This window comes from Nymphalis io, chromosome 5 (genome assembly GCF_905147045.1).
Source record: "Nymphalis io chromosome 5, ilAglIoxx1.1, whole genome shotgun sequence".
Classification (NCBI taxonomy): domain Eukaryota; kingdom Metazoa; phylum Arthropoda; class Insecta; order Lepidoptera; family Nymphalidae; genus Nymphalis; species Nymphalis io.
Genome location: NC_065892.1, coordinates 14,549,317 through 14,564,100, shown reverse-complemented (window position 1 = coordinate 14,564,100; position 14,784 = coordinate 14,549,317). Strand labels below are relative to the sequence as shown.

The window sequence follows — 14,784 nt, the reverse complement described above, 5'->3', positions numbered from 1 at the left end:
TTCTTCGTAAGAAAGAAGGTGACCAGCTAATTCACATAAAAAAAGAATTGGACCTAGATTCCTTAAAAATGAAGAAATGACTAGGTGTTGCTATTTGCTGTAGATGCATGCTACTTGTTCTTCGTAAGCTTTTTATATTAATGAATTATTTTTTCATATTTAATCTTAGCTCCTATTCCTACATTTCTATGTTGTTAATTTTTTATAATCATTTAGATCAATATTATAAACCTTATATTTATACATATATATCCATCACAAAACATCCTTACCTTGTTTTCCTTTTTTCAGTCTTATCAAATCTTTCATTTGCTGATAATATTCCAAAATATTTAGTGAGTAAGGTCAAGATAAAAAAAGAAAAACAAAAAAAGAATCGAATCTCTGTCCCTAGAACGACTGTAAATCGTACCATTGTTAAATTCAATAATATTTCTTTATGAATGATATAAACTTAATTAACGAAAATATTGAAGCTATAACGGCTTCAAAATTCATAATATCTTGTCCTGAGCAGTGTGGCGATTTTTTTTTGAAATGCAAAACGGGGCTAAAGGTTTTTCATGTTAACATAAGAAGCTTAAACTGCAATTTCAATAGACTCTTGGTTTTGCTAAATAGATTGAACAAACAGGTTGACGTGCTTATTTTATCTGAATGTTGGTTAAGAAAGGTCTCAGTCTTACCCGAGGTGCATGTCAGTCACCTCCACGTGGTGCACCCTGGGCAACGGGGTCGACCAGCAATCCGATGTTTTTCCGGAATGCTTGTCGATCGCGGCTGAGACTGACGCGGCGGAAGTGTCGCGGGCCGCTCCTGGGACTTCTCTGTTGCGCAGAGTTGACCAGCGAGCGGCTCCGTGGCAAATAGGAGGACTCCGGGGTACTTTTGGGCCGCCGGAGAGAGAGAGGAGGAGTTGGTCTCCGGAGTCCTTTCGGGCTGCCGGAGACAGGAGTAGAGGAGTAGAGGAGGAGGGAGAGGCGGGTTCGTCCAGTTTTGAGGAGAAGTTATGGTGCCTATTCCACCACGAGGAGGATAATTACCTATAAACAAATACGGGATGGTTTCAACAGTCGGTAATTGTAAAAACAGTTTCTACTTAATTAGGTACTGGTTTTTTTGAATTTATGGTCCAATTCCATGTCCTATTGTTGTTGAAAGCAACTGTGGAGACTACTGAGGTACAAGTACATGTACAGAGTTCACCAAAGGACATCGTCAGTCGTGATTACTCTTAGCTCTACGCAGCTCTCTACACAGCACTGCGTATGTTACGCCGCGCCGGTAAAAACCCGCCGCACATCGGCGCTAGGCGAGGGCGGGGCGGATGGGAGCGGGGCGCGAGGCGGTGGGCGGTGCGGGGCGGGGCGCGCCAATGGCGGCGGCAGAGCGAAGTCGCGGCCCGCGCGCCAGTACCGCGCGGCGCGCCGCCTTGGACGCATTCTTTGCGCGATTAAATCCGCGCTCCGCGAGCCGCGAGCGCGACACAGTGCCCGCCGCGACACTGACCCCGGCCGCTGACCCACCGCGGCGACTCTTCCGTTGCTAGTGTTTACATCGCTGGTATATTGTATACCCTCGAGTGTGATCTCTCGTGCCGCTAGTGTTCCGTGTCTGTGATATACGCTTGTTACATTTATTGTGGACCGGTGTGCAACAGTTTCCGAAGAAAGTGAACTCCCTTCGCTGGCCAAGGCGCGAGGAACTATCTGTGGTACACAGGTACTACCTTTTTCATATGATTAAAATACAGAGATTAGCTTCGACACCAAAGATATTTGAATTTTATTGATATTATTATTATTGGTAAAGTAATTACTAAAGTATCTTTATTTTTAAATTATTAGTAAACTTAAAAAACAAAACGTTATCAAAAAACAAACTTTGAGCCAAATCGTTAGAGCCTTTTCCGGATACACAAAATGTATATGCATAGGTATACACAAGTGCTGACAAATATAATATATATTACTTACTGTGTATAAGATAATAAAGTACTGCTGAGCTAAGCGTCACGTTATATTTATACATAGTCGCTAGGTGTTCGCATAAAGCAGAATACAGTTAATCCGTCCGGTATCCGGTGTCCGGCCTGCCGGCTTTTGTTAGGCTATATGCATTTGACACTATAGCCCAAATGTTGGCAGTAAAATTTATTTTAAAGTATTTGACATCATTGAATTTGAAGGAAAATGATTTTAAAGAGTAGGTTTGGTTTTGTCTATTGCACATTGTAATTAATGAATGACATTATAAATAAAGCTGATTCATTCAATTCTACAGTAATTTCAATAAAACATAAGAAGATTTTCTGGTAACCAATCAAAAAAGCCTGGTCATAAAAAATTACGTAGTATTGTTACTAAGACAGAAAATCGTAAATAAAAATTAAAGGCCTATCTGATAACGTCTGCGATTGATCATGTTAGCGAGGCCAGATAGATTTTTAACTTCGCTTGCAGAATTATTGTTTATCATTCGTTTTTATTTTTAACAATAAAACGATACAAACACTTGTAAAAATAACTCGCCTCGCGTCCGCCGTACCTACTCAGTACACTTTTATTGTTTATTATAAGTTCACAAAGTAATTTACGTAAAATATTAGAAAGTAAAACGTCTTAAGTTTGGCTATCGTTGGTAAATTAACGTTGTTAAATTACGGTTCTTCCATAATAGATAGGTACCTAGGTACCTTCGTGTAAGTACCTGTACTTCTTATGCCGACGCGGACCGTTCTGTGGGCGTACAACGTACAACTTTCGCCATATATTATGATGGTATAGTTTGTCCAGTTTTCTAACACTTCGCTAACTGAACATTTTATTACAATCACGCTGAGGTCATTAGTTTTATCCTGCAAAATATCTTTAAAAAATGACGTAGACGGCCAATGCCTTCCTATGTTTGCGTGGAAACTTAAATCTGTCGTAAGGTCGCCCCGCGGAAACGATACTGTTAAGGAATTATTTAGTGCACACAGATAGTTACTGTTGTGGACAAAAAGGATAAAACTGACTGCTTATTTTCTAGCGAACGTACCGTACGTCGCACTCTCTTTTGTTTCAAAACGATTTTTAAACAAAGTGTAACATCCGAATGTAACCAATCTTGTACTTACTACACCTAGGAAATTTAATTTTCAAAGGGAATGTAGGTAATATTGTGTAAGTAAGCGTTAATGTAAACTGGGTTAACTACCTACCAAAAACTAATTCACATAATACGATTAAACAATATTAAGACATAAGATAAAATTCATATAAATCACATTATACGCCAAATCTAAATATCTAAATGAGACCACCTGGGAACCTACCTTAGGTAGGTAAGTAATAGAAAAAGGTATAAATCGGTAGGTAGCTTTGTTTACTCTATATGTATGGAACTCTACATCGACTTACATATAATTGGCAAAAATATCTGTATGCATGTGCCATTTTGACATCGCTACTAATAATTGCTGCTCAATATAATTTAAGATATAAGTGTCTTCTGAATAATGAAAGGGTAAAGTATAGAGATTTTAAAGGAGATGTTTAATATTTGGCCTGCATATTTACAAAACATAAAGCTAAAAAAAGTTTGAGCTAATTAAAATGACTATGTTTTATATTTTGTAAAATATATGTGTATATCATGTTGATTTATAAAGCCATATTAATTTTCGGATACCCTTACGGCAATCGACGCTATTTGCGCTAACGATTTCGATTGTCTGATGAGTCGCTTAAGACCTGGTTACAATGGATAGGGTAGATTTACCTACTGCACATTATTGCAACTGCATTTGCGGAAAACGTACAATTGGATACCGTGTAATGTGACACCGGCAAATGCGGCAAATGCCTGCAACATTTCGGGATGAATTTTTAATAAAAAATGAAATATGAAATGATGTGTAATAAAACGGTTAAATCAGTTACTTATGTTATTAAATAATATTCCATTAAACAATATATATGGAGGATACAGAAAAATAATAATTGCCTAATATACTCGAACAATTACTTTACATCCCATTTGTTTAATTTAACAGAACTTTAGCTTTTTATACAGTTTAATGTATATTTTGTATTATCTAACTTAAACATAAATAAACCTATGGGTATTATTTACCAACATTTTGAAATTTTAAATAAAACTCTCTTGTGACTGCAGCTTAGACTGTGATAAATGCGTCCTTAGCAGTGTAAAATTTTGTATTTTTATGTTAATGTTAAGTCCTCAGTGGGCATTGAGGTATCCGATGCAATGAGTATCTAACCTTCTTCTTAGTAACATGCTTGATTATTCTTTTCAAACGCTTTGTTTTCGACTGGATCTCCATTCACTTAAAAGATTCATTGTTAAACGAGACGTACACGCAACTGATACAATTGTCACTCAATCGCAATGGGTTCAAATATTCATACTCATCGTTTAAAGGTGACTAATACAATACAATTCCTACTAAAAATGTTAAAAAAATGCCTTCTGCATAAAATAACGTAAAAATAATAGCAATTTTATTGTTTATGTTATTATTATCTTATCCACTACTTTTGGTGTCGTACAAAACTGAAACAACTCCTATAGAATTTATTTAGAGTAACTTTTGCTTAAATTGAAAATAATATAATTATATCGTTAACTCACTCTATCAATATAATATTCGTTAAATATTTTGATGTGTTTGACACGATTTTCATATAAATTATATACAATACATGTACGCATAATCCGTAAGTACTGTCGCTTCGGTTAATAAAATGAGCGGTAGGTAGATAGATACCCGCGTGTACATGTCCGATGGCCGACAACCCGACACGACGGAGAGAGATCGCTGCGACCAGGCGCTGGACTCTTTACTACTACTGAAACCTCTTATTTATGAAATATCTTTAAAGACAAACCCAATTACCTCAATAGGTCCGACCCGAGAATCGAACCATTTATTCCACATAATCTGGGGCCGTACAAGAAGTCTCTAGACCAACACTTAATACATATAATATAATGGGTAAATTAATGTTTTTTTTCTATTAATAAAGTTCAGAAATGGAAATCATATGACTGAATGAGTGCGTTTAGTGACATGTTGCTTTACCCCCGTCCCGCTCGAAAGTAGGAGGACCGTTGCTCCCTGAAGATGAATTAGCGACACGCAGAAGCCGTTAATGCTGACGTTAATCACACAGTTACACGGCATCCCGTACTGCGGCCAGTATGTACTATGATACTTTACTAAAAAGGACGTTTGTTATAAGAATGTGTGCATACAAATAGAGCAGGTAGCTTTATATCTAGTACTAGCAAAACTAGCTCGTTGTTCTACCAGTGTACCTATAAATACCTATAAACCTGTTTACATTATTTTTATTATTAATTATAAATATATGTAGGTATAAAAAGTATGTTGCCGCTGTCATGGTAATCAGTGTAACGGCCTAATTTGTTTAAATAACGTTTGTTCACAAAACTAGTTATATGAGTCATCTTTCAAAATTGAATTAAAACTATAAATGTAACAATAAAGAGCCAACACACGTAATCGATGGAGGAATGTTCTGAGAAGCTGATGTTTTATTGAATACCTGAGCACTTATTCACTTTGCATTCTCGTTTCTAGAGTATCTGCATCCGATATGAGGATAAGACTGTATGCGCGCACTTGCGCTATCATGTTCATTCTATATGATTCGCTTACTTCTTCTAAACTATATTATGAATTTTGAATTGTTAACAAATAACTTTCGACAAATTTTAGTGTCGCTTCAATATTGTTGTTTTAAATATTACCTAAATACAATAATATAATATTTGCTTAATAATATTAACATTAAAATATAATAGAAGCGTTATTCCGGTGTTTTATTATCGAGTCTTTAGAATGCTAACGCTGCCTAAGTCATACGAGATACATCAATGACCAATTCAATTCAAGTCCTGTAGAAATCAGGTTCGTTCATAAAAGGGCTTATAGATTAAGGTCCGCGAAAGCACATATCTACATCTACCTTTTAAAGACAAATCACAGGGAACATTTTTGTACATAAAACAAGAAAAATCATCGATAACTTTAGATCAATTTATTTATCGCGCAGCATTAATCCGTATCAAAATAAATAGCGTTTGCTGCTTATAACAATCGCCTCGATTAAATCGAAATTGAAATCCCAGTTTGAATCACTTGGTGGTAGGCCCTTGTGCCCGCCCGGGTGGGTATCACCCAATCATTACATATTCTGACGCCAAGCAGCCGTAGGTACGTACTTAGTATTGCTTTGTTCTGCTGTGCGAGAATCTGTGTAAGTAAGGCACAAGGGACGTAACGTATTAGTTCCCAAGTTTGGTGTCGCATTGACTGTGTAAGGTATAGCTTACACAGTCAATGCGCCAATATATTTCTTACAGTGCCGAAGTCTATGGGCGGTTGTCACCACTTACCATCAGGTGTCTCATTTTTTATTACAAATAAAACTGGTGGTAGGGCTTTGTGCAAGCTCGTCTGGGTTGGTACCACCCACTCATCAGATATTCTACCGCAAAATAGCAATACTTGATATTGTTGTGTTCCGGTTTGAAGGGTGAGTGAGCCAGTGTAATTACAGGCACAAGGGATATAAAATCTTAGTTCCCAAGGTTGGTGGCGCATTGGCTATAAGCGATGGTTGACATTTCTTACAATGCCAATGTCTAAGGGCGTTTGGTGACCACTTACCATCAGGTGGCCCATATGCTCGTCCACCTTCCTATTCTATATAAAAAAAAAAAAGAATAGACGGTGATCATTATCACATTGGACTAATTTCTTCTCCATTTAATTAACCGATGGGTTATTTTCCGCTGCACGGTCTACTCGTTCCATTAAGTGGCCCGACGGTCACCTAATTGTCTTTCCCGCCCAACGTTCTGTAGCTACCGACCCGAACAAATCCAGATTACTATGTGCATATTACTATTAATATTTCATTTTTAAATTTAACTACGAAAAGTTATCATAAGTTAAGGCTTCGCTGTAGGTAGGTAGGTCGGTACGTTACTTTGTAAAACAATATTTCTTACATGTCGAAACAACATAAAAAAGTTCGGAGTTTTAACTTTAATAATCACAAAATTATTGTATAACTTGCAGTCGGGCAAAATAATAATATTGTATAATAAAGTTTACAAGTTGAAGTCTTTTATATGTTCATCATAATCAATTGACTCAAAAAATGGAATCGCTCTTCATGTCGAAAATAACTAAACAACATATTTATACCGATTTTTCAAGTCAGTACTCGTTTTATCTCGAATGAAACACTTCCGCGTTTAGTTTACAAGTATCTTGAGATAATACTCATAGATGTAATATATACGCATGTACTAATTTAGGTATAGGTACTGCGTGAACGCAGTCTTAGCATCTGACTATTCGGTTATGCAAATTGTTTCCGTACTAAACTCCAAAACGAAGAAAGTTATTCTTATTTGTTGTATTTTTCCCCCCGTACTCCGTAACCCAATGTTCTAATTGAAGCCCCGGAGATGTTGTCATCGTGCCTCGTCATTATTTGAACTAAAAGTAATTACATATGTATTCATTGTCAATTATTTAAATGAACGTATTAAACTATACTAATAATATAATTAGGTAAAAATATATAAAAAATATGATGGTAAATATAATAAATCTTTTGAATCTTCAGATGATAAGATTAAATTTAATGCAAATATATCACCGTTTCGAAATGAAGATTCTACCGAGAATCGATAAAAAGATCAATAAGGACTCATTCCATTCGGTCATCATGTTGCATGTCCGGTACATGTAATATAAATAATACAATTAAATCTTTACCTCCGGCTTGAAAAATCAACAACTACTAACTTTACGTTCTTAAAGTCTCATACAGATGGGTGTAATAACTTGATTTATACCCTATTAACTACTTTTATTGTATAAGCATTGGCCTCTTTAAAAGACAGATAGGTAAATAGGTATGCTTTACTAAAAAAAATTGAGATCTATATATAAACACCCTGAATACTGTCAATCCATATCGACGCATGCAGACACAGCCAATTACAATTCATGTAACATTAAATTGTACATTTTAAATACTTACATCTATATATTGTGAATATGTAATAGAGATATGTCCGTGAAGTCGTCGAAAGAAAATATACAGTCGTAATATATAAACAAAAACGTACTGCAACATACGAATGATTTTTATGACGCCCGTCTTGTATTAACAGTAAGCGGCGTAGCGATAGAGTTGGTAGGTTTTGCGCGAATGCGGAAAATATAAATGGTCGTTTACATGATTCAAATGCATGTGATTTCTTACTTTGCTGGCTGCGGTTCGCGACTTCACCCGCTTTGCATCGGTATTAGTCGCGCCTGCGTCGCACATTGTGTCATATTGGCTGTTCATGATCACAGCTCCACTTGTCGGGGTCGCAGCGTAAAGATACTTTGGCTAGAACTCTACGACCAAAGTAAACAAGCTATTTACCGCCAAACGAATGAACAAACCCTTCATTTCTATAATATCCATTAGTAAAGAAAAAAATATTTCATTATGTTGGAAAAACAGAAAGTATTCTTTGTAACAATCAACTTGGCAATTATTGTTGATAAAACACTGTCAACGTTAATTGATTACAAAATCCGTAAAGACACGTAGACCTACACCTTAGGAAGGGACATAGTAGAGTACGATGCACTAAGTTAGTTCTTATTAAATGACAAAATTAATTAATAAAGGATTAATGTTAGTAAATCTTTTATATGTTGTTATATCCAGGGATTTCCCAGCACTCCGTCCGTAACTTATGTTAACTGTCTGTGTATTATTTATTTTTTTATTGTGTTTGACGTACGTACATACTCACTAATGACATTTATCAACAAACTCCTTATTTCTCATTATGTAATATCAATACCTAATGGCACTAATGTGTTTTTGTGTCTGTGTGCGCAGAGTCCGCGTCTCGCCGCCGCTGAAGCTGCGTGTGTCGCGGCGGCGGTGAGCGACGAGCGGTGAGCGTTGACCGTTTGTGGTGAAGAGCGGTGAGAGTGCGCGCGGAGGGCGTGGGGGGGCGATGGGGCGCGCGCGGCGGCGGGCGGGATGGCGGTGAGCTGCCCCGAGGTGATGTACGGCGCCTACTACCCCTACCTGTACGGCCGCGGCGCCGCGCGTTCCTTCCACCACGCGCCGCACTTCCAGTACGACCGGGTCAGTATTGCTAATGTTTCGCGTCAGCATAGATATCTATGGATGAAAACGTGATGTTACAACACGAGTATTTATGATATAGCATCAGTTTCCAGACCTTTTATACTTTATTATTTAATACCACTTTACTTACTGGTAGGGACTTGTGCAAGCTCGCCTGGGTGGGGAAACGCACACATGTTCTACCGCTAAGTAGACACTGGTAGTGTCAAGTGGCCCAAATGTCCTCCTGCTTACCAAAAAAAATATAAAAAATATCGACACTAAAGTAATTACAACCACGAATATATAGTGATATATAGTTATAGTAATATATAGTTTTACTGGTGGTAGGGCTTTGTGCAAGCTCGTCTGGGTAGGTACATCTTAGTACCCAAGGTTGGTGGCGCATTATTGATGTAAGCGCTGGTTAACAATTCTTACAATGCCAATGTCTATGGGCGTTGGTCACCACTTACCATCAGGTGGCCTATATTCCCGTCCGCCTTCCTATTTTATAATATATATATAAATGTATGCATACATATGTATTTACGGACTCTGAAGACGTGCCTCAGTTACCGTTATGACTTTTGCGCCCCTCCGGAGAAGCCCGGTCCACTTAGATCGCGCTTGAGATGTTTCATCAAAGAGCACATAAAAAGGCTTGATTAAAAAGACAGAGAGAGCGTAGTTCCATAGAAGTATTATTCCACACAAGTATTTACCTACTTAATTTCAAACTACTTACGTCTAAATATGTGTTCCCAGACGATACCTTTCTATGAGATAAGTTGCGTATTATACAAATCGTCCTCGCGCACGGCAACAACCGCGGCGTCTCAATCAGCTCCAATATCATAATATAGGTTTAACCGAGCCAAGGTGTTATCTCCTGTCGAAGTATGCGTTGTTGAGAAGTTTGCAAAGATTCCATACGTAGAGTTTCATTTGGAATGACTTTATTTATTATGTAGGTATGCGAGCTCATTCCGCGTGACACGTGTCAATAGTACATGTCCAATATCTAATCTATATCATCAATCAGCTCACTATTGGGGGCCTGGTCGTTTTTTTAATAAAATGTTTGTGAAGTTGGGCGAATGTAATCAAATTATTTTTATAATTTAATATAGGAGGGCAGACAAACAAACGGTATACCTAATGGTAAATGGTCACCACCTCTCGAAGACGTTGGTACTGTAAGAAATATAAATTGTTTCTTACACTGTCCATAGGCCGCCGACCGTCGGAACTAAGATGCCTTATGTCTCTTTTTACTCTGCCTCGCTCACCCTGTTTATCGGTGGAATAAGCGATGAGTAGGTCGGTAGTCGGTACCTACCCAGACGTTCAACAAGACAAACGTAACAAAGTTTCTGTTTGAATAAGTGTTTGTCTGTCTGAACACGATAAAGTCAAAAAGTATTGACCGGTTTTTCATACGGTTTTCGCCAATGAACGGAGTGCAGGTGTATAAGTGAATAAGGTTTATGTAAAATGACTCATATATGACGATGATTGTTAATGATGGCGGAAAAAGTAATGTGAGTTTTACTGGCGTGCGTAGCGTAAAACAAAAGAGTTTTAATATTATGTATTACAATCTTAACGTTTTATGCACATAAAAACCTGATTTTAAAAAAAGATGTTTAGTAATTTATTTTCTTATAAAATGAAACTTACAATAATAAATAAACTTTTCTTATTATAATCAAGTCTTATTGAAAAGACACATACTTGAGTGCAGTGGGTATGTCACTTGTACACAAGCTTCCTTAATGATAACCGTACTAATCTTGGTACCCCTTCGACCGCGTCCTGCAAAAAGATTGTAATAACTGCATAAATATTAGATGAGCGAAAGGTGCGTTCCGTTTAGCTTTCGAGTTTATAATGAAGTATTTGTAATGCAGTCAGAACGCTCGCGCTGGCTCGTTATGTTTTGTTATTTGATACGCGCCAAACGCCGGAGTCACGTGACCGCGGCGACGGCAGGTGCAGAAGACAAATAGAGCTCGTAATGAACAGGTACCTCTGCAAAGTCTGTTATCGTAATTCGGCCGTCGGAGTCGTTAGTCGAATAATATTACAATAGAATAGTAATAATAATGGAAATTAGGTAAGAATTCAAATAAAGCAATCTATACGATAATTCTAATGAGGTCTCTGATAACTCTTTAGATGGTTCATATTTAGTCTTGCACTTAGGTTTACAAATTAAGTTCTACGGGACACCTTCGATGCGCGTCTTACAGCAGTCGCAGAATAACTTAAAAATATGTTTTTTTCGTACACCCACTTCATCTATACCACTCACACATATATTATACCTAAAAGTAATACTTAGTGGTAAGTTGGGTTTGAAGGGTGACAGAGCCAGTGTAACTACAGGCATAAGGGTCATAACATCTTAGTTCCCAAGGCGGCGCATTGGAAATATGAGGAACGGTTGACATTTCTAACAGCGCCGATGTCTATGGGCGGTGATGACCGTTTCCCATCAGGTGGCCAAATTGCGTGTCCGCCTACGTATTTTATAAAAAAAAATGTTGATTAAAAGTTGCATCTTACGGACAGCAGCCTTATAAGCTGCCCACTGAGCCATCGAAGCAGTTATAAATATTATGTAATATACAAACGAGTCCCCTCGCCGTATCATTATAGCGCAGAGACAGCAGCAGATGTATTTATAATTTAATAAAACTGTTAAATTCGGGTAATAAAATGAATGTGTCATTAAGTTTGGGTGAAGGTGTCCGCGACCCGCGACCATTATATCTAATTGGTAACTTGATACCAGGCGACTGCTCACATACTTACATAGGCTTGATTTAACATATTATACACCATCTATGCTATATTATAAATGTGATAGTAAACTTGTGTGTCTGTTACCTCATCACGAGCTAACACTCAATCGATCGGAATTCAATTGGACATTTAGACAGCCTACGACCTAAATAACAATATAACTTAACGATTGTAAATGTGTGAGACTCATTACATGCGCATTCGTCTAAAATTATACTAGTTACTACAATTTTTTACTCGGAGCCTAAGCCTAATAATTGATGATATTTCTCACCATACAATCGGATATTACCTAATATGTGTACCGGCACTACGAGCGTGCACTAGGGCGCGGAGACGAGAGGCGGGTAGCGACTCGGAGCCCGGAGCCGCGCGCCCCATACTAATGTGGCGGGAGTTTTTGCGCCGCGGTCTACGCTCATGACGCCCATGCCACCTTTACACGCTACTTTTTCAAGCTTCCACATAACTCTGATACTTGGAATTGTAGTCGAGCAACGTTTATGGCCATTTCCAGTTTACTAGAAGTATCAATTACATACGAGCCGATGACAAGTGAACTGCTGATTAGCTTCCACACTCTGTGGACATTCATGAAATTTCAGATTCCTATCCGTTAATATAAACATGTAGGTAAGTAGGACAAGGAATTTATCAGTTAAACTATTAGGTATACCGAGACAGGCCGACACTTCGTTCAATTTAATCCTAAAGCCAATTAATGCTTCTTGAAAGTGTTATTAACAGGCCTTTGACCTAAATATTTATTTGATATGCTTCCTGTTACTGTAGTTCTTTTAGCACATAATATCGTAATACTAAGTAGGTACCCTAGCCGCATCTGTATGTCTATCTGTCTGAAGGCGATGAACTCAAAAACTATTGATAGTATTTTCGTATGTTTGTTTGTGTACCAAGGAGGAGGAGTGATTCACAAGGGAGGTTTAGATGTTTAATTCATTAAAGTTTTGTGTCAATTGGCGGAATTATGCACACCACAATAAAGGTCAACTAATCGGTCTCGTTCTATATCTACATTGTCATTGTAATGATTACATGATTTGTTTATTCCGTTAAACCTGAAGCGGATATACCCATTGCAATACTCTTTCGGCCTCACTGACATCGTTCTTTGCCTATGGGTACTACTTCATTAAATGTCATAAAGCTGTTAGAAATAAATTTACTTATTTTTAATAGCTTATATTATTGTAATAATACCTTTATATTATATTATTAAGAAGGATTGAGACGTAATAACCAAACCGATTCCGTTTTTCTAAAAGAGGAGCTTCAATAGTGACTAACGATAAGTTTCTACTTATTTTATTTTCTAATAAAACTTATACAAGTATTTAGAGCTTCGACCGGACATAACGAGCGGAACGTGAGCCTACGTCACGGAATTGGAAACATACATGTCATATACACAAGTATAGTCGTTAGTGAATGCAATAAACGAAAAGCCGTTAAGACACATTCAATTTGTACAAACGTATTGAAAATAATCATCAATAGAAATACCTATGAAAGACATTTTATTGTTTCTATTATTTTAAGTTTTTGCTATAACAACACATTAACAAAGTTATTTTAAAATCATTGAAATTAGCGAACAATTATGATATCTTGAACGATAGCTTCTCTCAATTCCGCATTTTACTTGGGGTTTTGGTACCTACGGGTATGTGTACCATTACATGGGTGCTGGTAAATAATTGACTTGTCTAACATACGAGTACATTCGCTCCCTTCGGCCACTCGGCGAGCGCACCCGACCACTCGCTACTACATTATTGTTTATTACGATTATTACTCACTATACGCACTCGTCGGGTACACATAACAAGTCACACATAATAGTTATTAAATTATCAAATTATTTTTTACAAAAATAGTAAAAACCGACTAACCAACATTAATAAAGTCGACGAAAAAGATAGATGAGATATGACCGCAGTTCGTGTTATAAGTAAACAGGCGACGATAGCAATCGATCTGGTTACTTCTTACTGAAACGAAGTAGGTAGGTATCGGTACTCGGGAGTTTTCATGTAGGTTTTCTCAAGATTTGTGCTGATCGAGTAATGGTGACGACGTGGACGAAATAGACTATATATTATTTATTGTGCACATCAGCCCGGATTATTCGATCGCCACATGGTGCCCTTTAAACATATGTGTATACTTTTTATATTCTTTTTGCTCACCACTATTGCTTTATTACGCTTTGCTGATAGAGTGCAATTACCTCTATGAGGCTCTTTTTGTCCAGAAGTACCTAATTCATTAGGTAAAATTGACTGTAACAAACGGGCAGTCCGACACGAGCCTGACTGTTGTATGTGTTCAATCACACTAAGTGAATGTGTGCAGAAAACTCCGCACGTATTGCAGACGCGTGTAAGTGGCGGGATATGAGAAACTTCGCTTCTGTATGTACCCGCTAACTAGATATATCGACTTAACGGGATCTCTCGCACTGACTGGTTTTTGAAGCATAAATATGGGACGATCGCTCATATTGTAGCCGATATCATAGCGCACGTGGTGTTGATCGAGAACAACTGCAGGAACACGTCGGTGTTAACAACTTTATATGTATAATAACTTTATAATAGTCTTACAGCTCGTGGCCGGGAGCGCATTCATAACGTTTATCGGCTAATCTTTAGTGTTCATCTGCAATTAAAGAAAAATATGTGAACTTATCTCGAATTTTATCGATAATAATTAAAAATAGAACAGGCGCTGCCTTTCGACAGATAAGAATGCATTAAAA

The 14,784-nt window shown here is 37.5% G+C and overlaps 1 protein-coding gene across 1 annotated transcript in view; it reads left to right on the top strand.

Moving 5' to 3' along the window:
- Positions 1 to 1,426: 1,426 nt before the first annotated feature.
- Positions 1,427 to 14,784, top strand: part of LOC126768689 (protein vestigial) — a 38,788-nt gene continuing 25,430 nt past the window's right edge. Inside the window, exons 1-2 of the mRNA XM_050486947.1 lie at positions 1,427 to 1,722; positions 8,955 to 9,209. Of these exons, the coding sequence (XP_050342904.1) occupies positions 9,102 to 9,209 (108 nt within the window). The 5' untranslated portion in view covers positions 1,427 to 1,722; positions 8,955 to 9,101. The remainder of the gene's footprint in view (positions 1,723 to 8,954; positions 9,210 to 14,784) is intronic.